Source organism: Grampus griseus, assembly GCF_964374135.1.
Source record: "Grampus griseus genome assembly, chromosome: 10".
NCBI lineage: Eukaryota > Metazoa > Chordata > Mammalia > Artiodactyla > Delphinidae > Grampus > Grampus griseus.
The window spans coordinates 81,851,755-81,878,922 of NC_139004.1; the positions used below are offsets into that span (position 1 = coordinate 81,851,755).

Consider the following 27,168-nt stretch of genomic DNA (forward strand, 5'->3'; position numbering starts at 1 on the left):
AGCAGAGAAAGGTGTATCGCAAGGGCCAAGCAAGGACAGCAGGCTCATGCTCCAAAGACCCGAACTCCTCAGTGGTTTTCAGGGAACAGTTTTTAAAGGCAACATTTGAGGTGACAGCTGCAAGGTGTATGACTTTCTTTTGATTGGTTACTGGTGTGGTAAGAGCGTGGCGTTCTAGGAATCTCATTCATCAACCTTCTGGTTCCGACCAGTCTGGGATCTCAGCATGTAGCTGCCATCCTCCACCTGAGTGGGGGGCCTTAGTTCCTACAGAACAACTCCAAGATATACATCAGATTGCTATGTCCATCCCTTGAGGAGGAACTAGGACCCTGCCTTATCACTGCACAATTGTTTCTTGACTGCTTTTCCTTTGTTTCTGCATTCCCTCACTTCCCTAATTAGTAACTGCTTGAATCTGCCCTTTGACACTCAGGGAAGGTACAGGAGGCTGAAGTCTTTTTCCTACAAACAATAAACTGGGGACATGTATAAAGGCTTTTGTACCCAGAAAGGCCCTTCAGGACGCTGCTCAGCTTCACTCCCTCTCTTCTTTGATACTCCTCAAGCTTCAGGGGAACAGGTGGGACAAGAAAGGGAATACAGTTTTAGAAAGAGAGGTTAATCATGAACTTGGCAGAGGAACTCGGTTTTACAGGGATTTGGCTTCACACATGCAACAACATGGATGAAACTTGAGAACATTATGCTAAGTGAAATAAGCCAGTCACAAAAAAAAAGTATTTTATGAATCCGCTTATGTAAGATTCTAAAGTAGTCAAATTCATAGAGACAGAGAGCAAAATGCCTGTTTCCAGGGTCTAGGGGGGAGAGAAAAATGGAGAATTAGTGTTTCACGGATACAAAAGTTTCAGATGGCGGAAGATGAAAAAGTTCTGGAGACAGATGGTGGTGATGGTTGCAAAACAGTGTAAATACACTTAATGCCACAAAAAGGTACACTTAAAAATAGTTAAAAAGTAAATTTTATATGTTATGTATACTTTACAATAAAAAAAGTTATAAATTTAAAAATAAGAAGTATATTCATTTATAATTTTAGTACCTTTAAAAGCGTGGGGAGCAAAAACAAGGTTTCAGAGACATAAAAGGCATGTGCTGGTCCAAACTTTAAATCAAAAAAGCAATTCCTTTTCTACTTGCCTCAACACCCCAAAATTCAATCACAGGGTCGGTGGGTCTGTCCAGTGGTCGGGCTGTCTTTGCGGACCCTGCCCCATGACTGGGAGGGACCAGCAAGCCCAGCACGGGGTGCGGACAAGGACACAGCAAGGCAGCTTCCCACTGGCCTCCTCTGCACTGCCCTCCGCCCCCCGCCTGGTGTGGGAAGTAAAGATCAAACTAAAGGAAGGGAGGCGCGGAGGCAGGAGCTGGGTGAGTGATGGGAAGTGCATGAACCGAGGCCGAGAGGGTCTTGGTGCTCCGGCCGGGTGTGAGGCCTGAGCCTCTGAGGTGGGAGAGCCGAGATCAGGACATTGGTCCAACAGAGACCTCCTGGCCCCTCGTAATACCAATCGGCGAGTGCTCTCCCAGAGATTTCCATCTCAACGCTAAGACCCAACTCCACTAAACGCCCAGCAAACTCCAGTGCTGAACACCCCATGCCAAACAACTAGCAAGACAGGAGTACAACCCCACCCATTAGCAGAGAGGCTGCCTAAAATCATACTAAGTTCACAGACACCCCAAAACACACCACCAGACACGGTCCTGCCCACCAGAAACACAAGATCCAGCCTCATCCACCAGAACACAGGCACCCGTCCCCTACACCAGGAAGCCCACACAACCCACTGAACCAATCTTACCCACTGGGGGCAGACACCAAAAACAATGGGAACTACAAACCTACAGCCTGTGAAAAGGAGACCCCAAACACAGTAAATTAAGCAAAATGGGAAGAAAGAGAAATACATAGCGGATGAAGAGCAAGGTAAAAACCCACCAGACCAAACAAATGAAGAGGAAACAGGCAGCCTAAATTCAGAGTAATGATACTAAAGATGATCCGAAATCTTGGAAACAGAATGGAGAAAATACAAAAAACGTTTAACAAGGACCTAGAAGAACTAAAGAGCAAAGAAACAATGATGAACAGCACATTAAATGAAACTAAAACTTCTCTGGAAGGAATCAAGAATAACTGAGGCAGAAGAACTGCAGGATAAGTGACCCGGAAGATAAAATAGTGGAAATAACTACCACAGAGCAGAATACAGAAAAAAGAATGAAAAGAACTGGGGACAGTCTCAGAGACCTCTCGGACAACATTATATGCACCAACATTCGAATTATCAGGGTCCCAAAAGAAGAAGAGAAAAAGAAAGGGACTGAGAAAATATCTGAAGGGATTATAGTTGAAAACTTCCCTAATATGGGAAAGAAAATAATCAAGTCCAGGAAGTGCAGAATCCCATACAGGATAAATCCAAGGAGAAACATGCCAAGACACAAATTAATCAAACTATCAAAAATTAAATACAAAGAAAAAATATTAAAAGCAGCAAGGGAAAAGCAACAAGTTAACACACAAGGGAATCCCCATAAGGTTAACAGCTGATCTTTCAGCAGAAACTCTGCAAGCCAGAAAGATGTGGGAGGACATATTTAAAGTGATAAAAGGGAAAAACCTGGGCTTCCCTGGTGGCGCAGTGGTTGAGAGTCCGCCTGCCGATGCAGGGGACACAGGTTCATGCCCCGGTCTGGGAAGATCCCACATGCCGTGGAGCGGCTGGGCCCGTGAGCCATGGCCGCTCAGCCTGCGTGTCCAGAGCCTGTGCTCCACAGTGGGAGAGGCCACAAGAGTGAGAGGCCCACGTACCGCAAAAAAAAAAAAAAAAAGGGAAAAACCTACAACCAAGATTACTCTACCCAGCAAGGATCTCATTCAGATTCGATGGAGAAATTAAAACCTTTACAGAAAAGCAAAAGCTTAGAGAATTCAGCACCACCAAACCAGCTTTACAACAAATGCTAAAGAAACTTCTCTAGACAGGAAACACAAGAGGAGGGAAAGACCTACAATAACAAACCCAAAACAATTAAAAAAAATGTCAATGGGAACATACATATCGATAATTACCTTACATGTAAATGGATTAAATACTCCAAACAAAAGACACAGACTGGCTGAATGGATACAAAAACAATACCTGTACATATTTTGTCTACAAGAGACCCACTTCAGACCTAGGGACACATACAGACTAAAAGTGAGGGGATGGAAAAAGATATTCCATGCAAATGGAAATCAAAAGATAGCTGGAGTAGCAATTCTCATATCAAACAAAATAGACTTTAAAACAAAGACTATTGCAAGAGACAAAGAAGGACAATACATAATGATCAAGGGATCAATCCAAGAAGAATATATAACAATTGTAAATATTTATGCACCCAACATAGGAGCACCTCAGTACATAAGGCAAATGCTAACAGCCATAAAAGGGGAAACTGACAGTATCACAACATAATAGGGGACTTTACCACCCCAGTTTCACCAATGGACAGATCATCCAAAATGAAAATAAATAAGGAAACACAAGCTCTAAATGACACATTAAACAAGATGGACTTCATTGATATTTATAGGACATTCCATCCAAAAACAACAGAATATACTTTCTTCTCGACTGCTCACGGAACATTCTCCAGGATAGATTGTATCTTGGGTCACAAATCAAGCCTTCATAAATTTAAGAAAACTGAGATCATATCAAGTATCTTTTTCAACCACAGCACTATAAGGCTACATATCAATTACAGGAAAAAAAACTATAAAAAATACAAACACATGGAGGCTAAACAGTACACTACTAAATAACCAACAGATCACTGAAGAAATCAAAGAGGAAATCAAAAAATGTCTAAAAACAAATGACAGTAAAAACACAACAACCCAAAACCAATGGGACACAGCCAAAGCAGTTCTAAGAGGGAAGTTTAAAGCAATACAATCCTACCTCAAGAAATAAGAAAAATCTCAAATAGACAACCTAACCTGACACCTAAAGCCATTAGAGAAAAAAGAACAAAAAAACCCCCAAAGTTCACAGAAGGAAAGAAATCATAAAGATCAGATCAGAAATAAATGAAAAAGAAATGAAGGAAACGATAGCAAAGATCAATAAAACTAAAAGCTGGTTCTTTGAGAAGGTAAACAAAATTGATAAACTATCAGCCAGACTCATCAAGAAAAAAAGGGAGAAGACTCAAATCAATAGAATTAGAAATGAAAACAGAGAAGTAACAAGTGATACTGCAGAAGTACAAAGGATCATGAGAGATTACTACAAGCAGCTATATGCCAATAAAATGGACAACCTGGAAGAAATGGACAAATTCTTAGAAGAGCAGAACCTTCCGAGACTGAACTAGGAAGACACAGAAACTATAAACAGACCAATCATAAGCACTGAAATTGAAACCATGAATAAAAATCTTCCAACAAACAAAAGCCTAGGACCAGATGGCTTGACAGGTGAATTCTATCAAACATTTAGAGAAGAGCTAACACCTATCCTTCTCAAACTCTTCCAAAATATAGCAGAGGGAAGAACGCTCCCAAACTCATTCTATGAGGCCACCATCACCTTGATACCAAAACCAGACAAAGATGACACAAAAAAAGAAAACTACAGGCCAGTATCACTGATGAACATGGATGCAAAAATCCTCAACAAAATACTAGCAAACAGAATCCAACAGCACACTGAAAGGATCATACACCATGATCAAGTGGAGTTTATTCCAGGAATGCAAGGATTCTTCAATAGATGCAAATCAATCAATGTGATACACCAAATTAACAAACTGAAGGATAAAAACCATATGATCATCTCAATAGATGCAGAAAAAGCTTTCGACAAGATTCAACACCCATTTATGATAAAAATCCTCCAGAAACTAGGCATAGAGGGAACATATCTCAACATAATAAAGGCCATATATGACAAACCCACAGCCCACATCATCCACAATGGTGAAAAACTGAAACCATTTCCACTAAGATCAGGAACAAACAATGTTGCCCACTCTCACCACTGTTATTCAACATAGTTTTGGAATTTTTAGCCACAGTAATCAGAGAAGAAAAAGAAATAAAAGGAATCCAAATCAGAAAAGAAGTAAAGCTGTCACTGTTTGCAGATGACATAATACTATACGTAGAGACTCCTAAATATGCTACCAGAAAACTACTAAAACTATTCAATGAATCTGGTAAAGTAGCAGGATACAAAATTAATGCACAGAAATCTCTTGCATTCCTTTACACTAATGGTGAAAAATCTGAAAGAGAAATTAAAGAAATACTCCCATTTACCATTGCAACAAAAAGAATAAATACCTAGGAATTAACCTACCTAAGGAGACAAAAGACCTGTATGCAGAAAATTGTAAGACACTGATGAAAGAAATGAATGATACAAACAGATGGAGACATATACCATGTTCTTGGATTGGAAGAATCAACATTGTGAAAATGACTATACTACCCAAAGCAATCTACAGATTCAATGCAATCCTTATCAAACTACCAATGGCATTTTTCACAGAACTAGAACAAAAACTTTCACAATTTGTATGGAAACACAAAAGACTCCGAATAGCCAAAGCAATCTTGAGAAAGAAAAATGGAGCTGGAGGAATAAGGCTCCCAGTCTTCAGATTGTACTACAAAGCTACAGTAAGCAAGACAGTATGGTACTGGCACAAAAACAGAAATATAGATCAATGGAACAGGATAGATAGCCCAGACATAAACCTATGCACTTATTTTTGATAAAGGAGACAAGAATATACAATGGAGAAAAGACAGCCTCTTCAATAAGTGGTGCTGGGAAAACTGGACAGCTACATGTGAAAGAATGAAATTAGAACACACGCTAACACCATACACAAAAATAAACTCAAAATGGATTAAAGACCTAAATGTAAGGCCAGACACTATAAAACTCTTAGAGGAAAACATAGGCAGAACACTCTATGACATAAATCACAGCAAGATCCTTATCTAAAAGTTAACTCTGTAAGTTTTCCCCCACATTAAAATATTTTATATAAAATAGCTATAAAATCAATTTTATATCACTGATAAAAACCTCACCCTAAATGTATAAGAAACAAAAAAGAAAGCATCCATTATACTCACAACATGCCTGCTAGGAGTTCTGGAATTGGTACTCCAATCCTAACAGCACACTGTGATTCTGTGATTTATAATAAATATATATTTGGTCTTCATCCCCAGTCCTTGTACTGAGCTCTCAAAACCCTTGGAATTTCTTAAGTGAAGAGAGTGATAAAGGTGTCTTTGTTAAATGAAAGAGACAACTTTTGAAAAGCCACTAGGTAACCTAAGGATGGGGGTTGGTTGCCAGGGGAACCAGCCTAGTGATTAGAGGGTAGGGACTTTCAGTCCTCCTCCTCCACCTCAGGGGAGGGGACAGGAGCTAGAGATTAAGTTAAATCACTGAAGGCCAATGATTTAATCCATCTTGCCTATGTAATAAAGCCTCCATAAAAATCCCTGTACCAGGAGACTCAGAGAGCTCCGGGGGTGGTGAACATGTGGAGATTCAGAGAGAGTGCTACGCTCTATAACCCTCTCTACACACCTTGCCCAGGGCATCTCTTCCATCTGGCTGTTAGTGAGTTATATAGCCTTTTACAATAAACTGGTAACCTAGGAAGTAAAATGTTTCTCTACATTCTGTGAGCCACTCTAGCAAATTAATGGAACCTGTACAAGTGACAATGTAGACTTGATATTGGCCTCTGAAGTGGGGTGGGGGCAGTCTTGTTGGACTGTGCCCTTAACTTGTGGAATCTAATGCTATTTCCATGTCAACAATGTCAGAATTTAGTTGGACTGTAGGACGCCCAGCTGGTGGAGAACTGCTGGGTGGTATTGGAAAACCCATACACTAGAACTGATGTTAGAATCTACACCCTTAGGCTCAGCCTCCCCAAAAACCAGTCACAAGACTTCTGCTTCCATTTCAAGCTAATCTCCTCAACACTCAGCCATTCAATCCGTAATCATTTTTAAATTAGTGAGGATAATCTGTTTACAACTTCACTATCTCAAAACTTATTTAGTTTTTCTAATTAGCCATATAGCACATTTATTTTTTCATGCTAATTATAAAAAGGTTAAAAACTGAAAAAATATTTCTTTTCCCTGTATTGTTGGTTTTCAGTTTTAATGATACATCACTTTAAAAAGAGTTCTGAACCTTAACAAAGAAACATTCACCATTAATAGTTTATTCGCTTAATGAAAAATAATTAATAACTCTCAGCTTTCTTCATATTAATTATTAAAGGCCTATGTAAGCCCTAAGGCTGGTATAAGAGTGCATATTAAATGTGGTTTTCCTCCCCTTCTTTTCAAAGTTAAGTTAACCCAAATATGTCCTTCAAAGTCCAGGTGGTCATTTGGACAGCAATTAGGAGAGCATTAGCAGAAGATAGTGACATCAAACAAAAGATAAAGATAGTTTCCTTATAAAAATGTGAAGAGATCTCCACTGATAAGGTGAAAACAGTAAATTTTCTGATAAAGCTAAATGGCTGGTCTCCACTCCCAATCTGGGGCTAAGTGCACGAAAGTCTTTTTCCCAAGGGACTTCATTGTAGTCCGCCACTCCTGACACCAATAAGGCACTACAGAGAGCCTCTCTCTCCTTCCATGTCATTTCCCCAACTTGACTGTTGTAATCCCCTACTTTGCTTACATTGTTCATCTCCCTTGCAAGTTGCAAGGTTGAGGGGGTTTAGGAGGAAGGCAGGGAAAACACTGAAGGAGGCTTTTTACAAAAATTAAGCCTTTCAGTTTATTACTTATGTAACCGTAACTGAATTATATATTTATTATATATATTTAATATATTTTAATTAACCATTTTCAATTAGTGTATTTTAATTAATATATTTTGATATTTTATTTAATCTATTTTACTTAAATAATATATTTTATTTAATCAACACATGTAAGTTAAATGTGATTTAATCATATTATGTAATGATTTAATTAACTATGATTTAACTACAATTTTTTTTCCTGAGAACATCCCTTTTATTTTTTTATGTTTATTTATTTATTTATTTTCTCATCAGTCATCCATTTTATACACATCACACATCAGTGCATACGTGTCAATCCCAATCTCCCGATTCATCACATATTATGTAATATGATTTAATTAACTATGATTTAAGTACAATTTATTAAAGCTAGTGACAATAATACCAAAACCAATAACTAAAATTTACTGATCATCTAGGGCATGGTGCTAAGATGATATGCATGGCCTCAGTTAATCCTCACTGTAACTCTGGGAGGTGAATACTGTAGCTCCCTACATTTTACAGATGAGAAAACTGAGGCACAGAAATTTCATCAAGTTTAAGAATGAACAACTTTTTTGCACCACTCTAATGTACCACTGGGAAAAACCTGCCAATCAATCTATGACACAACTGTAAAACACATCCATATGTCAGAGATGCTGAAATGTGAAAAAGAAAAAAGTGTGTCTTGCAACGAAATACCTAAGTAATTTTCAGAAGGTCACAAATCTACTAAGTGTTGCAAGCAAGATTTGAACACAGGCAGTCTGGTTCCAGTCCTGGTTTATGCCTATTATCCTGGCATAATTATTAACAGTGCTCCCTTTCAACTATCAAAAGTGCCCCAGTTTTAAGATAAAATATAGTCTTCATACTCATGGTTTAAATGAAATAAACCCTGTGCTCCGAGTCCCACCTCACTGCACCAGGGACTAATGTGGGAGCCAGCATCCTCTGCAGGTGGCTTCAAGGAAGTCCTGCCCAATATGGCAGTTTTTTATTGAGTGGTGGCAAAAGGACCCAAACAAATCCCCTTTGGGAAGCATAAAGTGGAAGTGAACCAAGAGAAGTTGGGTTATTTCAACTCAGAATATTGCTCCAAGCAAAGCTGAGGAAGTACTCCAGGGCCATATGAAGCCTATTGTCTACATTTGTCTTGGCAACACTCACTTGGCTATTTGGGTGGACAAGCTGACTTCCCATGATACCCCATTTTTCCAATTAATAATTCTCTCCTGAGAATTATTTTAGTTATGATCATAAGAAAGCAGTCTAAAACAAGGCCCACTACCATGACCTTAATCTCTGATAAATTAATCTAACTAAGACCAGCCAAGTGAATAGTAAGAAGATCTTCAGAAATTTGGGAATGTGAAAAAGGAAACAAAGCAAACGTGAACATGTGTACTTGGAGAAAAGAAGATGGACAAGTTAGCAGCAGTTCATGAAGGAACTCTAAATGGATCAGGCCACCCCACCAACACTGCACTGAGAGCCCTCCTACTCAGGGGTCCATGGTGCTGCTCCTCTCCAAGACCTCCCCACCTCAGCCACAGGTGGTGAGGTGGAAGTGGACACCTTAAAAAGAACCAGCCAGTCTTTCAGCTGGCCAGTGACCCGAACGTGAGTGCAAAAGGATGAGCTAGACTGATGAGATGTTCTTGTTATTAGAACTGTGACATTCTGAGAGACAGAAGCTGAATGATGTGTTAGGGTTAGGAAGCTGGAGGGGGCCCAGGAATGGACAAAGTTATGGGCAGGTACAAGTTATAGAGAAATGGTACCACGAGCTAGCCACCAGTTAACACAACAGAAAAGGCACAGAGGAGCCAACACCAAGGAACATTAGTCTTGAGTTCCAGTATGTGTCCCTTTCAAAAAAACATTTTTTTCCCCTTAAGAAAAGTCCAAGGAGATCTTTCAATCAAAGAAGCCTTAATAATCAACTGCGTGATCCACATAAGACTGAGAGCACAAAAGGAAATACCTACGCCAGACTGCACGATTCCACCAGGGCCCAGAACGTTGTGAACGCGGGATAAGGGAGTCTTGGAGCTTTGGAAAGCTCTTCACTGCGCTCAAGTTTAGAAACGTGCACTTTGCAAGCCTGACATATTTATGGGTCTTTCTATTTCTCTTCTTTTAGTTGCCTGTTCTTGTTCTACGACCATAACAGCATGTCCAGGGAACACTTGGGCACAAGGACGGAGCACATGGTCCCACAGCAAAGACAAGCAGGGATCTTTTATAACAACGGTAGCTCCTCACACCTTCTCTGCTCAGGGATGGTACACAGCCTTTTATCACCTTTTTGGTATACGGCAGTGGAGAGAACCAGCAATGGGGACTCAGCAGGGAAAGCATGAATCCTGTCCAGCTTCTTTCCTTAATAATGCCAATCTTTCTCTTCTATCCCCACTGCCATCATTTAGTCCATTTTAGTTAGGAGGTCCATATATCAGCTTTCCAGGCATAGTCTGGGTTTCTGCTATACCTGCTGGTGTAATTATTCACAGTGCTCATGTTCACTCTCAAAAGTATCCTGATTTGGCAAAAAATTATGTGGTCACCCTGATTTTGATCCAAACCCCCATCTTCCACTTCATGTACCACTGGAGAAAAAAAAAACTGTCACTCAATCTGTGACACAAGTGTACAAACATATGCAGTTTTCAGAGATGCTGAAATGTGAAAAAGAAAAAAAGTGAGTCTTGTAATAAAATATATAAGTAATTGTCACACATCACAAAGATAACCAGTACTGAGGGCAAGATTTAAACCCAAGCAGTGTGATTTCAGTCCTGGTTTATGCCTATTATTGTGGCATAACTACTACTGGCACTGAATTAGTACAACAGTCACCTGAATGATTTCCATTCTTAATCCTCCAACCCTTTCCACACCGTATGAAGAAAGAATACTCTGAAGCATAAAACGGCTCCTGCCACTCCTCTGTCTAAAACCCTTCAATGGGGGCTTCCCTGGTGGCACAGTGGTTAAGAATCCGCCTGCCAATGCAGGGGACACGGGTTCAAACCCTGGTCTGGGAAGATCCCACATGCCATGGAGCCACTAAGCCCGTGTGCCACAACTACTGAGGCTGTGCTTCAGAACCACAACTACTGAGCCCACTACTGAGCCACAACTACTGAGCCCACAACTACTACTGAGCCCACGTGCCACAACTACTAAAGCCTGCGCACCTAGAGCCTGTGCTCTGCAACGAGAAGCCACTGCAATGAGAAGCCCACACACAGCAACGAAGACCTAACACATCCAAAAAATAAAATTTAATTTTTTTTTTAAATTAGCCCCTATTAAAACCCTTCAATGGCTCCCCACTGCCCTCAAGAACCAACCTTGACTCCATTACCAGACTCACAAGATCAGCAAAATTTTGCCCCTGCATATGTCTCCAGCCTCATCTCTCACTGCTCCCCCACCTCTAACTCCACAAAGCAGCCCTCCTGAAATTCCTCAGGGTCCTCAAGTCACAACCCTGGGACTAAGACAGCCTAGAAATGGAAATAGGGTAAGGACATGGAGAAATGGATAGGGGTAGAAAAAGAGATGCCAGACTCCCATCCCACCCCCACTCACAGGACCCAAACTCAGACCTATTCCTTAAGCTTTGCCATGTCTCCAGTATCGACTCAAACACTACATCAAACCCCTCTAATTTTAAAATAAAAGTAAATGTTAGAGGTAAGTGTTAGAAATCTATGCTTTTGTGACTAGTATCCACGTGCTATTCTTTTGGAATCATTTCTAGAAAGGGGCAAAAGCTGGCCACGTAATCAGCACACTGACCAAAGTCTGAACTCAAAATACCAGGAAACTCCACCCTCTATCACCATCCCCCAAAACTCAACCTCCAAAGGAAATGCAATTTCACAATTTCTCCAGCATTCCTGAAACGCTGAAGGCAGTCCTGTGCACAGGGCAGACAGTGAAGGGCATGTGCCAGTTGCCCTTGCGTACATGTTATGACTACAGTCTAGTGTTTGGGCGTCCCCCCACCTCAAACTTTTGATGCATAAGTGGTCCAGAAGCCATAGCTACTAAGTCAACACCAAGATGTGCAAACATTTCTGGAACAAGCAACATCCAGGATGGTGCAACTGAGTTCCCCACACAACCCTCCCCACTGCCACCTCAGGCCTCACCAGACCTTCACCCCACCTGTGGAATAATGAAGATAACTGGGGCCCAGGAGACAGGGCTTGAACTCTCTGAGCCTCAAGTTCCCTAGATGTAAACTGAGAATAATCACCTCTGTTTCACGTCGTTGATGCAGGATTAAGTGAAATAAACCATTTGGAAACACCAAGCCAGCACCTAACCCTGACATGGCAGCAAACACTAAATGCTTATCAAATCTGGGAAAGGAAAACTATTCTGGCTTGATGAAGCCAAAACAAAAAAAATTCAAGTAAATGTAGCTTCAAATTTACTGCAAGAGAAATAATCTCTCTGAGCCTACTATCTAACCATAATGTCAGACATCATGCATATCATCTTATTTAATCTTTGTAACTATCTGTAAGAATTATCTCCTTTCAGAGAACAATAAATTGAGGTTCAGTCAAGTTCAGTAATTAGTAGAGCAAGAACCTGGCAGACCCAGAATTTGAACTTAGTCCTATTTGAACACAGAACCATACCCTTTTCTCCTCACTGTTTCCCAGACCCTGGAGCCAGAGAAGGAGGGAGTCAGATAAGAGCCTGATAAGAGTCAGATAAGAGGACAATCATGCAGTGTTGATTAGTCCACCTAAGTCGGCATAAGTGCAAAGACCAAGCTGCCCATTACTCAGGGACAAAGAAAGGGGGAAAGGTCAGCAATCAGCATAACAGGATAGTTCAGCTCAAAAAGGACCCTTTGGCAATGTAACTTAATGTTTTAACAGCATAAGTAACTTATCAGCATGAGGCAGGTGACTCCCTGGCCCTGTGATTTTAAGCAGGTTATTTAGTATGACCCTTCTATGCCTCTGTTCTGTTATTTGTAACATGAAGACAGTACAATCTCCCCTGCAGTAACATTGTAAGGCTTAAGGAAATAATGTGCAGACATCACTTTGCACAGTCTGTCACATATGAAATGCACAGTCCTATTATTTTGAAAGTCCTTTCACAACGAGACTTTCTATAGCCCTTTCCTTCCCCATTTGCCTAAATTATCTGCATCAACCCTCATCTCTGTTACTTACCTGCCTCTCATTTCTCTGTGTACCCCACGCATTCATTTAGACCACAAAAGCTTACTGAATACCTGGTCAGGCAGGCTGGGGAAATAGCAGTGCATAAGAAAAATCTTTGCCCTCATAGAGCTTACATTCTTACATTTGTGGGGAAGGAAGTCAGACAGAGAATAAAACAAACAAACAAAAAACACCTAATAAACCACCAGGTAAAGTGTTAAAATGCAGGCAAGGGGCAGAAAATAATCTCTGGGGAGAAAGTGAGTCAGATAAGATAATTAGGGAACGCCCTGTGGGAAGACCACTTTGAATCAGAAAGCTGAATGATGGGATAGAACAAGGCCTGAGATCAGAAAGAACAATGTTTCAGACTGGGAAACAGCAAGTGCCCCATGCAAGACCATGCAGCGTCACAGAAGACTAAGCACATAGCTCTACTGATCTCGCGATGCTACTGTATAATTTCTGGTTTACCCGCCAATTTTGCCACTAGACTATGAGCCCCCTGAGGGTGGGGCTGTGTATCTTCCCTGCATTCACTCACTCATAGAACTCACTTATTAAAGGTATCTATATGCCCAGCATTCTCTAAAGCACTAGATTTACAGTGAAGAATTAATCAATATAGTCTCTGCCTTCAAGGAGCTTCCAACAAATAGCACTGGGCAAAGACTAAGCACTGAGAAAATATTTACTAAGTGAACAATATGTGCTTGATGTTCAGTTATCTAGTTCTATACCATGCCAAATTGTGGGCTTTCTACAGCTCTTCTTTCCTTCCTCATTTGCCAAGAAGATCGCCACTAGCTCTTCACTTCTGTTACTCACCTGCCTCTCCTCCATACCAAACTGTTCCCAATGACTCCTCTAATCTCCCCATCTTCTCTCTCCCCTCTGCCTTTGCCCACAGTCCACTCCACCCGGCATGCCTTCCCCTGCATCTTCTTTACCAGACTAATTCTAGTGTCATTTCCCCAAATTTCATTAGTATACTGACGTTACCACTTGCTCAAACGTGTAGAAATCTCTCAAGTTCTTCAGACAAAACGTTTTCATCAAGTAACAGAAAATGATGGGTGCACAGGTAGCAAAGGACAATTCCAGATTGAGTGAATAGTAAAAAGAGTTGAAAGACAAATGACCTGAAGTTGCGTATGTAATTTCTTTTCCTCCCCAAAATACGAGATATGTCAGTGAGTTTCTGGGTGTTGTGCTTACAGAATTGGGCCAGGATACAAGTGCAGCAAAAGTCTCACTACTATGGGTCTGTGTACTCATCCATGAAAGAAGTGTTTCATTTACAGTAAACAAAACCAATTTGGGACAAGAGCTATCATTTACAGGTCTTCCCCACACAGAAGTCAGTAGTTTAGCAACTAAATTATTTGAGATGAATTTCCTTTTCTGACAGCAGAAATTGCAAGTGCACTTCATTTATAAAAGAAAAGAGTCAGATATTTATTCTTCTAGGCAAGAAGGCAGATAAAGGTGAGTCACAACTTCCAATGCAGCCTCCACAGCCATAGTTAGCTGACAGAAACTTGCACGTAAGCTTCAGTCCTTCACTTCTAAAAGCCAGGCATCCATCTTTCTCCTCTCACTTCTGGAAAGAACAGAAAATTAAGCTGGAGTCATCTATTCTGAGATACACAACAGCAGGGACAGGGTTTTGGTTTCCTTCAACAATACACATTCCTCCCTGAGTTCCTGGACAGAAGCTCTGGGCTTTGTAGAGAACCACACAACAAGGATTCTACAACTAGGGGCCTGAGGGGCAGTGTTTCCCACAATGTCTTTGCTTCACCTACAACAGAACAGCTTTGTTAACTTCACCCAGCCATTATGAGAGGGGAAATGCACTAAAAGGCAAAATACCACGATCAGATTATCACTAACCATTTAACTTCAGTGCCCTCAGCCAAGACTTCCCCTAAGACATAACTAATGTAACAGGCTCATCTCTGTGCCCAACATGGCTGTGCCTTGCTGTATTGTGCTACCTATAACAGGGAGTGCACTGTACAGTAATTACATGCCTGGTCTTTGGCAGCCGGACTGGGATTCAGCTATTTTTTACTAGCTGAGTAACTTTGGGCAAAGCACTCTAAGCTTTTAAAAAGTCTTTATCAGACCCTACAAGTCCCCACTTGATCCAGCCCCTGCCTACCTCTCAGACCATGACTAGTACTGTCACTTTCCACCTCTTTAACTGTCTGGATATGTTGAGTTCAGGTCCCACCTCAGGGCCTTTGCACTTGCTGTCCTCTCTTCCCGAGTGTCACCTGGCTGGCTACTTTTCATTAATCAGGTCTCAGTTCAAATGTCAAAAAGTCACCTCCAGGATCTCACAAACATAATGTTGATTATGTGAGTATGCACTCATATAATACATTGTATAATTCCATTTACATAAAGTACAAAAAGGAACTAAACCAGTGTATGGTGGTGTAATTCAGGGGACTGGCTACCCTTTTCTGGGTGGGAGTAGTGATGGGAAGGAGCACCAGGGGGCCCTCTGGGTTGCTGCTAAAAGATTAATTTCTTGATATGGATCTGATCTCCTGGGCATGTTCAGTTTGTGTAAACTCATCAAGCTGTTCACTTATAATATGTATATTTTTATTACACGTGTTACAATGCAATGTCGAATTGGTTTTCCTGGATCACCTAATCTATGACTCACCATCTTGGCTAAGCTATTCATTCTCCAGCCCATGACCTTGTTTTATTTTCTTCATAGCATTTGTCACTGGCTGAAATCATTTTCATTATTGTTTATGTATGTACAGTCTAGCCCTTCCCCACCCCCATTAAAATATAGTATCATGTGGCCAAGATCTCTGCCTGCCTTGTTTACTATCCCCAAATATCAGTACTTATAGAGTCTTGTTCTAGGTATAAATTGAATAGAGAAATATATGTAAAATAAGAAATGGCAAAAGGGTGGCCCTTTAAGGACATAACATCAATTGAAAGTCAAAACAGAGAAGCCAACAGCAGAAGAAATAAAAAATGTCAATGACATTTAGCATCAGGAGTATGTGTCAAATGTTAAATTTAACATCGAGGAGGGGGTACATAAAGTGCCATTCTTTGGCACCTCTGTGAGAGTGGTTAAAGTTACTTCTCACAGCAGAAACTGGGTCATTTATCTCTGTACACACAAGAATTTTGCATAAGGCCTGGTACAAAGAAGGTCTGAGCCAAGAAGAGTAGCAAGAGATTTCTGAGACGCTTGGTGAGCATTCTTAAGTTTCCAAGAAAAAGAGGGTCATATTCAACTGTAATGTCTGCCATGGGCAAGGGAGTAGGTAGGCACAACATACATGCAGAGGTAGGTGGAGCAGATACAAAGAAGCATTCAAGAATATGAAAAGGGTTCCTTACAAATCACAAACAATACTCACCTACTTTTATTGCCAATTCTAAGATGTTTATAAAGAAAAAATTAAAATGTGTCAGTAGTGTTGGTGACTTGGATGTTACATAGTAACTTTATGCTATGCAGAGTAACTTACATGCTGATATAACTTATTTTCATGAGGAAATTTACACCACAGCCTGGTATAATGGAAACTGAAAAGTAAACCTTTAATCTGTAATCAGTTCTGCCACAAACTCTCTTTATAACCTTGAACAAGTCCTTTAACTTTAGTGCTCAATTTTTCTACCTGTGAAATAAGCTAGTTGGATCTGATGCTTGCTAACACCCATTTCCAGTTCTTGAACACTGTGTACTATTCCTGACTTAAAAAAAACACAAACTCATTTCCTAAGCTTATGTTCACAGGACAAAACACCATCCACAAGAATGTAAATCAAAGTTACTAGATGCAGTGAGGTAGGAGATCCTTTTACCCAGTCTTCTTGCCAAACCAAGGGTATCACCCACTCAGATTCTCTACAGTGTTGTGTTCAGACTCCCATTTGTTGGTAAGGCAAGAAGCCCTATCATACTTCAACTAAACAGTTGGATTTCTCGGCACAATTATTTCCTTTGCTTGAGTTTTCACTGCCTTAGGCACCATGTTTCCCATCAATTCAAGTCTACTCTCATAGTTAGCACCACAGTTCTTGTTTTTTTCTAACACTTAAATAATGAATAGAACTTGATCACCTGGAGGTATTCTCCTTACTCTATTACAAGTTATTAGTTATTTTAATTAGACAAAACCACCATTCCTTTTGCTATCCCACCATACTGTCAAGTGCCTATTAAAGATATTACAGTAATAAGTTATTAGCACCTTTTAAATTTACATTAACAAAAACAGACAAATGAGAAGTCAGGAAATGAAAGAAGGAAAAAAAAAAAAATCTTTCAGATGTCATAATTAACCAAAGCTTAGAGTAACTCAAAAAATCATTAGTAGCTATCTTTCAATCTTTAAAAAATATATACTATGCATATCCTAGTTAAAACTGCAGGAGTGATCATTTGTCTCCCATCAATTAAAGATGGGAAAACGGACAAGGACGATGCTCTGCTGTGGATGAGCCCCACACCATCCTTTCTTTAAAAGAGGGGCGATATTACTCATGGAGAATAAGAAGTCCAGTGGTTGATCACTTGTCCACGAGTCATCACCAACTCATAACTCCCCAAAGACCTTTTGACTACTGTGACTCTTGCCACCTGCAGAAGGTATTGATCAAATCTACAGGAAGCCAAGTTCTAATAGCTATTCAGCATCCACCACTGGCCCTCCTAGGTTTTTATTCACTTGAAACAAGGAGAAAGAGGACACGGCCAATGCTCTGATGTGTTTTAGTGCTGGGACTGATTGCTCACTGAATTGAGGGAGAGCGTTTCCCATCTTTCTCCTTGACCCCCTCATTTCACCAACTCAAGCACCACTACCCACCCCCCCCCAAGTCTGCAAAAGCAGGCAGCCTGCAGAGAGCTCACTCCAGGAGGTGAGTTACTAAACCAGCAAGGCTGGGTTGGGTTTCTAGGCACCTTCATCATGTGCCCTAACAAACAGGCTCAAGAGAGAGACGGTTCGGAAGCAGCACTGGCAAAGCAGGTAGCTGAGGACAAACAAATGTTGCCTGCCATTTTAGTAAACAAGAATGTTGCTTGCCATCAAGTCAGCAGTCACTGCAGCCACCGGAGACAGTGCATCCTGAGGGGAATTCAGGATGCAGAAAAACAGGATACAGGCCCTAGAGAGTTAAGATGCAAATCAAAGGAATAACTTCAATAAAGCCCAGACTCTTACACCTTCCCAAATTGAGCAAAGCATTAAAATCACTACCTTGACATATCTGATTTTTGTGACTAGCCCTAATCTTTTGATGTTCCACTACAAGGTTTTTTTTTTGTTTTTTTTTCAGCCAAAACTCCCATATATCCTGGCTCCTCCCTTACCTCTTTGGAACAGTTCCTCAGAGCTATCCAGAAACTTCCCCAGGATACAACCCTCAATAATGCCTCCAATAAAATATATTTCCCAACTTTCAGGCTGTGCATTTTTTTTTCTGTCGACATAATAACACCTCAGGACTCCAAAACCCAGTCCCAGGGACTTTTCCTTAACATGCCTGCAGCGCCTGGTACAGGGCCAGGCGCCCCCCGCAGCGCTAGGGTAACCCACGTCAGCGACAACTGAGAGCTGGGTGGCTCTCACTCCGGGGTGGCCCGGACTGTCATTCCCCGCTCCGCCTGGGTCCCCCGACACCTGAAGCGGGGTGGGGGTGGGGGGATGCTGGGGTCTCTCGTGCGCCCCCGGGCGCAGCACCGCGCGTCCCCTCCACAGGTGCGGCGCCCTAGCGGCCGCGCACCGGGGCCAGGAGGAGATGGACAGACAAGGACAGGAAGGTATCACTGGCTGCTCCAGGCTCCCACCAAGAGGCCCGCTCACCTGGGACCTGGCCGCCAGGAGCGGGGACCGGAGCGCCAGGTCTCTCAGTAGTTTCCAGGCCTGCGCCACCACAGGGGCCGCCATCTTAACCAGAAAACTTGCGCGGAAAGCCAGGCGGGCCGCGGCAAACCAGGCAGGGCGCGGCGAGGGCGGGAAGGAGAAGGGAGGGGCGGGGAGGGGGCGGGGCCCGGCCGCCCCTCCCGCACCGCCCCCTCCGCCCGGGCCCGCCTGCTACCCCCGGGACGTCGCAGCGCCCCTGAGGGGCCACCTTCTATAGCCCTGCGTCCCCCACCGCGACTCCCACCTCGGCCCCAAGTTCACTTTCAGCCTTCAGAGGCCCCGTGGCCTCCTCACCGTGCTACCCCGGCTCACCATGCGAGCAAAAACACATCCCGAGCCCTACGGTCGTGGGGCTTAAACTACGCTGGGGCGACAGGCCAGTGGACTTTGGCCGGTGCCGTGAGTGCTCTGAGGACCGGCCCACGGAGCTGACGCCAAGTAAGGGAGGCCTCTGGTCTGGTCCTTGGGCCCCAGAGACTCGCCTAGGGAAGCGATATTTGAGCTGAGCCTTGAGGGACTACGGGAGAAGCAAGTGGGTCTGATGAGGTCGGTGGATCCCCTCAACACCTGAGTAAGAATTTTTCATCTTTTACCGAAGGTTAAGGCAAAGCAATTGAAGCACTTTAAGCCAGTAATCAGCAGAACAAGAGCAAGCGTTTATTCGGAGTTTACGTGACTCTAAGCACTGTATATGTAATAAAATTACTATAGCAAATAAGCTTAATATGTGCCAGCCACGTTACAAATTATGAACTAATTTAGTCTTTATAGCAACCTTTCCAGTAGGTACCAATGTATAAATCCCCGTTTTGCAGAAGAGAAAACTGAGGCACAGAGAGGTTACCTAACTTGTTGAAGGTCAGAGATCTGATAAGGATTAAAAATGGTTCAAACCCATGCTCTCTTCTTCCCACCCTATTAAGTACCATTTTAGAATTTTTTTTAACCTTACTCTGTTCTTGAGCCTATGATCATGAGAAAATGTACAATGTAACAGAACTAGGAAACTGTTTCTGCTTTACTTCCCTTTTTACTTTTTCTGCTTTTAATATTTTTTTAATTTTTATTTTGACAAAACAAATCTACAGAAAAGTTGCAAGAACATTACCCCCAACTCCGAAATATCCTTTACCCAGATTTACCACTTATTTATATTTTGCCTCATTCCCCATTTTTCATAGATATAGATACATAGCTTTATAGCCCATTCTTAATCACAAGTTTACTGGCTAGATTTAGCATCCATTGTTGATTATTTCTTGAATCAGTTATTACTGTAATGGTTGCAAAATCATGATTGTCTAATTCCATTCCTTTCTACATTTTTTAGTTTACATTCTACTCTGAGAAGAGCTTTACCATCTCCCACGTTTATTTAGCCTTGTATTCACTTGTATCAATATGGACTCATGCGGCCCTTTTTATTCAGTGCCAAGCCTATGCTCATTCCTTTTACATGTACTCAGCTGCCTCTGAATATGGGTCATTTAATCCTCACAGGAACCCTGTAAGGGGTGATGATGTTATTCCCATTTTACCAGAGGGGGAACTGTACTACAGAAACACTGTGTAACTTGCCCAGGGTCACAGCCTGGGACCAGACCCCAAAGCTGAAATCTGACCACACCCTTCTCTTGACATGAGGGGATCTGAGTTCCCACCTCATCTATCATTACTTATACTGGGTCTGCCATCTAGCCAGGATGGAGCAAAGATTCACTAATGTTTACAGACTGAATGTTTAAGCTTGGTGAGAGCTTTGAACATGTTGTCAGAAGGAAGCAGACCTCCTGTAGAATTAATCAAAGGTGGTTTATTCAGACAGTACTATGGCAAGGGAGTTGGCTACTATCACTTTCCTTCCAGCAGAGACCTGAAAGGGTTTGAAAAGAAGAGTGCATTTCGTAAAGAGAAAGGAGAGCCTCCTTAGACAGTCTTTGATGAGTGTTCTGTTAGGATGGGATTTTTTTCTATTAGGGCAGGATTTTTGGAAGTGGAATGGGCAGAGTCTTTCTGATTACCATTCATGTACATGTGGCAATCTTTGATTGGTTCATTATCTACTAGTGAATCTCTGGGCTGGGTAGCATCATATGAGTTTTCCTGTTTCAATTGGAAGACAGCCTATTCCTCAGCTTTGGGGCCCAAGTCCTGCATCAGCAATTCCTCAGTGTCTTCATCCACATTCTCTAATTCTGCCATCTCTGCAGCCAAGGGGTTGGGGGAGATGGAGCAGAAGGACCTTCGTATGGTATCTCCAGTGCTTAGCACTGGACCAGGATTAGAGAAAGTGTGAAATAAACAGACGTAGGATGGCTCACACTTATTGAGTTCCTCCTAAGACTTCTCGCTATTTTCTACCCTTTTTTCCCAAATAGGAAGCTCTTTGAGGTCAAGGATCCACCAAAGAGTTCTGCACTGTGCTTTGCTGAGATAAGCACTGGGTTTTCAGTGAAACTGGATTGGATTCAAATCTCACCTCTGCCTTCTGTGAATCTGTGACCTGAGGAACTACCTAGGTCATACAGTGATAGTAAGTATTCAGTGAGATGTTGTATGTAAAGACCTTGCACATAGCAAGGTCTCAGTAAATGTTGTGTTTCTTCCTCTGATATATTCTTAATAAATATTTGATAGCTAATGTGAAACACCAGAGCCAATCTGAGGTATGGGTCATAAGGGCCCTGACACTTTGTAACTTATCTTGATAGCACTGGCGAACAGTAGAGACCTGTATGTGCCAGATGAAAGTATTAAAAGAGTGTAAAGTTGTTGTCTCCAGGAAGAGGGTGGAGGATAGGGGTCAGGGAACCTTTACATTTTTAGAACTTCGCAAATACTGATTCCTGGGCTCCACTCTAGACCTACTGAATCAGAATCACTTAGGATGGAGTCTGACATCTGCATTTTAAATAATCTTCTCAAGGAGTTATTTAGTTTGAGAACTAAAAAAAATAAAAAATAAAAAAAAGCAGACAAACCAAACCATAGCGGTAAACTCTCAAGAGGTTTCCCAGTGAATCAAGAGACAAGTTACTCTGCCTTCTTCCACTGGGTTCCTAAATGTAGAATGAAAATCCTGTGATTCGTAGACAGAGGTGATGACTAAATGCTGCTCTCAGAGAGTCTCGACACATGGGTATAAGACCTGTCTTCTACCAGGGGTCTAGGTCAGCCCCGACATGTAGAAGCATTGGCTAAGGGTGAATAAACAGTGATTCTATGCTTTTTCTTTATCCGTATTGCAATTGTGAACTGCTTGAGTAGTAACTGTGGCCATAGGCAATACCACTACCAAAGCATTCTGTACTGTCTGGGATCAGATTGAAGCACAGAGGTAGATACCAGACAAACTGAGTTCAGGTCTTGACTCTGTGATTTAATAACTCTGAGCTTGGGCCAGTTATTCCGCAGCCTCAATCCTTTATCTGTGAAAGGGGGATTATAATAGTATGTATTTTGCCAGTGTGTTACTGAGTCCAAGCTCGTACTACTTGTTGTACAACAGGCCAATAAATCGAGAGACAAGTTGCTGGAGCAAGGAATAGTGACTTTATTCAGAAAACCAGCAAACTGAGAAGATGGTGGACTCGTGCCCCAAAGAACCCATCTTGCCTGAGTTAGAATTCAGGCTTTTTTTTATACTAAAAGGGGAGGGAGTAAAGTCAAACATTTCCTGGTTCCTGTCAGCCTCGGGAGGGGATGTGTTAATTTCTTCCTCCCTGCAGTCATTCACGGGTGGGCCTGATCAAGATGTTCCCTGTGAGCTAAACAAAGGTATTTTAGCTTAATGCTCATTACCTGGGAGGCAGGGTTCCCAGAGATGGGCCATTATGTATAATTTAAGCTTATAGGCAACATCCGTTTAGTGATTAACTTGTAATAGAATGCAAAGGGTTCTTCCCCATTACAAGTGCATTGTCAAGCACTGGAGATCCCAGTGGCTGATAGCCACTAGGCTTTCTTTGCTTGACTAAGAAATCCTTTTTCATGTTTGTTTCTTTACCATTTACAGTGAGCCTGTTTCCCCGTTAGTAAAATGAAGGCCAAGTATGACAGCATCTTATTAGAACTAGTAGTTAACAATATAGCACTTCTCATAAACTTTGCATACACTGGAAATATTAAGTTCCAAAACTCCTTCATCAAACTTTGGATTTAGAACAACCTGCCTACACTATTTCTTATTGAGTTAATTGTTCCAGGAAAGAAAATAAAAACATCAGTAGACCCACACACCTTCTCTTTCATTTTAGCAGTGCCTGTTAACAGTGAAATAATGTGCTCATTTTCATATCCACACTGATTACTCCCTGGGCCCAGATTTGCCAAAGAGGCATGTCAGGAAACCTAGCACAGGGATCATGCATCTAGCAGTTCCACTGGTTGTTTATCATTACCTTTTCATTTAAACATAAAAACCGTTTGACAAATACAGACTCATTGTAACCAGTAGAAATGAATTGAATTTTTTACAAAATAATCCTAATTTTCATGGATAACATATTGGAGTTCATGCCACTCCCTGTCAGGAATGAAAATCACTATTAAGATGATGAAACAAAGGGCATTTGTGGATTTTGTCTGGTTATTTCTTCTTTAATGGATAACAGATTTCTTGAATTTACAGGCAAAGAAACTTCGGGCTTTCATTATGTACACTGATAATACCTCTGTTGCTGTTTGTGACAGCCATTTTAACCAATGCTTCAACTGTGTTATTTGCCAATGGCACAGAAAGAAGTTCCATTGTGCTCCAGTTATTTTTTCCCTCTTCAATAATGCATTAAAATGATTAATTCTGATGACATTTTTCAGCAGCTTATTTAAATTATAAGATGCACAGAAGAAAAGGGATCTGAAACTAAAAGTGTCTCTGACAAAACCACAATGAGCTCAAGAGAAATTCTCACTATATCCTGGAGAGGATCTGGGGGAGGGAAGGTAGAGCCATAGTAACAGGTCAAAGTCAAGATGAAAAAGAAGTAAGAGTAAGGAACATCAGAAACCAGGAGAAGGAGCATTCAGGGACAAGGTCAGCTGGAAGACTATAAGTGGAGAACGAGAGTTAAGGATAGAAACAAAGGCGATGACATTCTATTGGTCAAGAAATTTAGAAATGGATAAAGAAGATGGTAAAAGTGGAGTGAAGAACATTTACACAAAGGACAGTGGAGAAGCATGGACTGAAAGAGAAAAATGGTACCAGATTGTGGGAAAGGAATTCCCTTCAGAAAGAAACCTGTTTTCCCACTGCAATCGAAAGCCGTGGAATTTAGCACTTTCAATATTATTAAGACATCCTTCATTTAAATACCAAAATAGGGACTTCCCTGGTGGCACAGTGGTTAAGAATCCTCCTGCCAATGCAGGGGACACAGGTTCGACCCCCGGTCTGGGAAGATCCCACATGCTGTGGAGCAAGTAAGCCCATGCACCACAACTACCGAGCCTGTGCTCTAGAGCCCATGAGCCACAACTATTGAGCCCATGTGCCACAACTACTGAAGCCTGGACACCTAGAGCCCATGCTCCGCAACAAGAGAAGCCACTGCAATGAGAAGCCCATGCACCACAACAAAGAGTAGCCCCCGCTCACCGAAACTAGAGAAAACCCGTGCACAGCAACGAAGACCCAAAGCAGCCAAAAAATTAATTAATTAATTAATTAATTAATTAAATACCAAAATAAAAATTAAAGGCATTCCATTTCAAATGCCCTGCTTCATTAGGAAGTAAGCAGTCACAGCAATGGTTTTTAATAGAATTCCTTTTTTTAAAAAAAATTTATTTAATTTATTTTTGGCTGCATTGGGTCTTCCTTGCTGTGCACCTACTCTTTGTTGCAGCGCGCGGGCTTCTCATTGCAGTGGCTTCTCTTGTTTGTGGAGCACGGGCTCTGGGCACACGGGCTTCAGTAGATGTGGCTCGCAGGCTCAGTAGTTGTGGCTCGTGGGCTCTAGAGCGCAGGCTCAGCAGTTGTGGCGCACGGGCTTAGTTGCTTTGCAGCATGTGGGATCCTCCCGGACCAGGGCTTGAACCCGTGTCCCCTGCATTGGCTGGCGGATTCTTAACCACTGCGCCACCAGGGAAGCCCCAGTAGAATTCCTTTAAGAGGTTTCTGTTTTGTTTTAATGTCTTTGGGGCCATATTCTCCAAAGGTTCTGATTCAGTCTGTCTTGGGACCCAGAGATCTGCATTTTTATAAGTACCTCTTCCACCCCACCATCTTTATTGTTGGTGATCCGTTGTCTATGACTGGAGAAGCACTGACCCAAAAGGTGGGACTTTGAGCAAGCTAGAGGAAAATGACAGAAATCATCTAATTCCTCTCTTTCTCTCTCATTTTCTTTTCCGTTTCTTACCCCACTTGTAGTATGTTTTTTAACCTTTCCCTACCCCTCCAAAATCTTAGTACATGAGAAGAAGGAGTATGGAATGAGGCTCCAAAGGAAGGTTTCATGCTGTTCCCTCTGATGGAAACAACTCTTCCCTGTTGTTCACTGGACTCGGGCTCTCTCTTCCCTAGAGAGGGTTTCAGTCACCACCCTCTTCAGGAAGCTTCTCTGAAGACAAGGCTGGGGATCATCTCAGTGGTTATCATTAGGCAATTACCCCATTAGTTTCTTGTCTGCTTCTTTCTTTAAGATTTAAAAATCTGCAGTGACAGGGACTGTGCCTTCTTTGCTCTTATGACCCTGCACCCAGTACAGTGCCTGGAAGACAGGCGGTATTCAACTGACATTGACTAAACAGATAACTAAGTGAAGATGAAACCAGTGCAAAAATCACCCTAATAAGAAAATTCAAAGATTCAATAATGTCTAGAAATCTGCCAGTACCTCCTAACAAGAATGGAAGTTGAGTCCCATGAAGGGAAATAACCTGCCCAGGATCACACACTACACTAGTGGTTTTGTTCACTGTTCCTCAGAGTTCTTAGATGCCTTCAAGATCCATCTCTCCCTTACCTCTCTCTCCTTCCCCTACATTTATTGAACATGTATGTGCTTTCTCCAAGCTTTACAGAAATTATCTTACTTAATCCCCACCACAGCTGTATTTTACAGATGTGCAAACTGAGTCTCACAGCAGAGAGTAAGTTGCCTGAAGTAATGACTAGGAAGAGGCCAATCTCAATCATCTGGGATTGAATCTACACCAGCACTATCTAATGGATCTTTTTGCAATGATGGAAAAGTTCCATAACTGTGCTGTCTGATACCATAGCCATCAGCCGTGTATGGCTACTGAGCACTTGCAATGTGGCTGGTGAAACTAAGAAAATAATTTTTTTTTTTGCGGTACGCGGGCCTCTCACTGCTGTGGCCTCTCACATTGCGGAGCACAGGCTCCGGACGCGCGGGCCCAGCGGCCATGGCTCACGGGCCCAGCCGCTCCGTGGCATGTGGGATCCTCCCGGACCGGGGCACGAACCCGTGTCCCCTGCATCAGCAGGCGGACTCTCAACCACTGTGCCACCAGGGAAGCCCCTAAATTTTTAATTTTAATTAATTTATATTTAATTTTTAATAGCTGCACATAGCTAGTGACTGCCATATTTACCAGTAGAGGTCTATGCTATCCAACTGATGTGCAGACTTTGTATCATCTCACTGTTTTCTTAATTGTATTCCTGTTAGGTACAAGTTATATGAATTGGGTTCCTAATTTAGGTACAAATAGCTTATTTAGGAGGTGATCCTAGGCAGCAGGAAAAGGAATGGGGAAGTGAGACAGGGAAGACGGAACAGGCTGTAGGCAATTGGGGTTCAGTTTCAGAGAGCACTCTGGTAGAATGTTATGGAACATACCTCAAAATGGTTCCATCGAGGGATGAGGAAGTGGTCATGTTTTTCCACCAACTCCAACTCCCATGCCTCATTGGTTGAGAGCTGCTCCTGGGGGCACTTCCAGCTTCCCTTTCCTCGGAACAGTTACGCCCCTGTGGTTAGACAAAGCCTTAGAGCAGGGAGACGCAGGTCTCTGAAGCAGTGATTATCTTGCAAAGCTGCCAGTGACTTCCAGGGAAGTCCAGGAGATGTGGGCCCAAGTAAAACTATATTGCCTCTCCCTTTAACTGACCAGATTAGTTCATATCAATATTTTATCTGGGTTGGGAGGAAGGGCACTCGAGATTGTGTTGGTAAGAAAGGTTCTGCTAC

At 42.0% G+C, this 27,168-nt stretch overlaps 1 protein-coding gene across 2 annotated transcripts in view; it reads right to left on the minus strand.

The window, feature by feature from the left end:
• SUCLG2 (succinate-CoA ligase GDP-forming subunit beta) overlaps nt 1–19,089 on the minus strand; it is a 262,725-nt gene extending 243,636 nt beyond the window's left edge. For both annotated transcript variants that reach the window (XM_082663227.1, XM_082663226.1), the window contains exon 1: nt 18,944–19,089. In XM_082663227.1, coding sequence (XP_082519353.1) covers nt 18,944–19,027 — 84 coding nt within the window. In that variant the 5' untranslated portion in view covers nt 19,028–19,089. The remainder of the gene's footprint in view (nt 1–18,943) is intronic.
• Between the last annotated feature and the right edge of the window lie 8,079 nt (nt 19,090–27,168).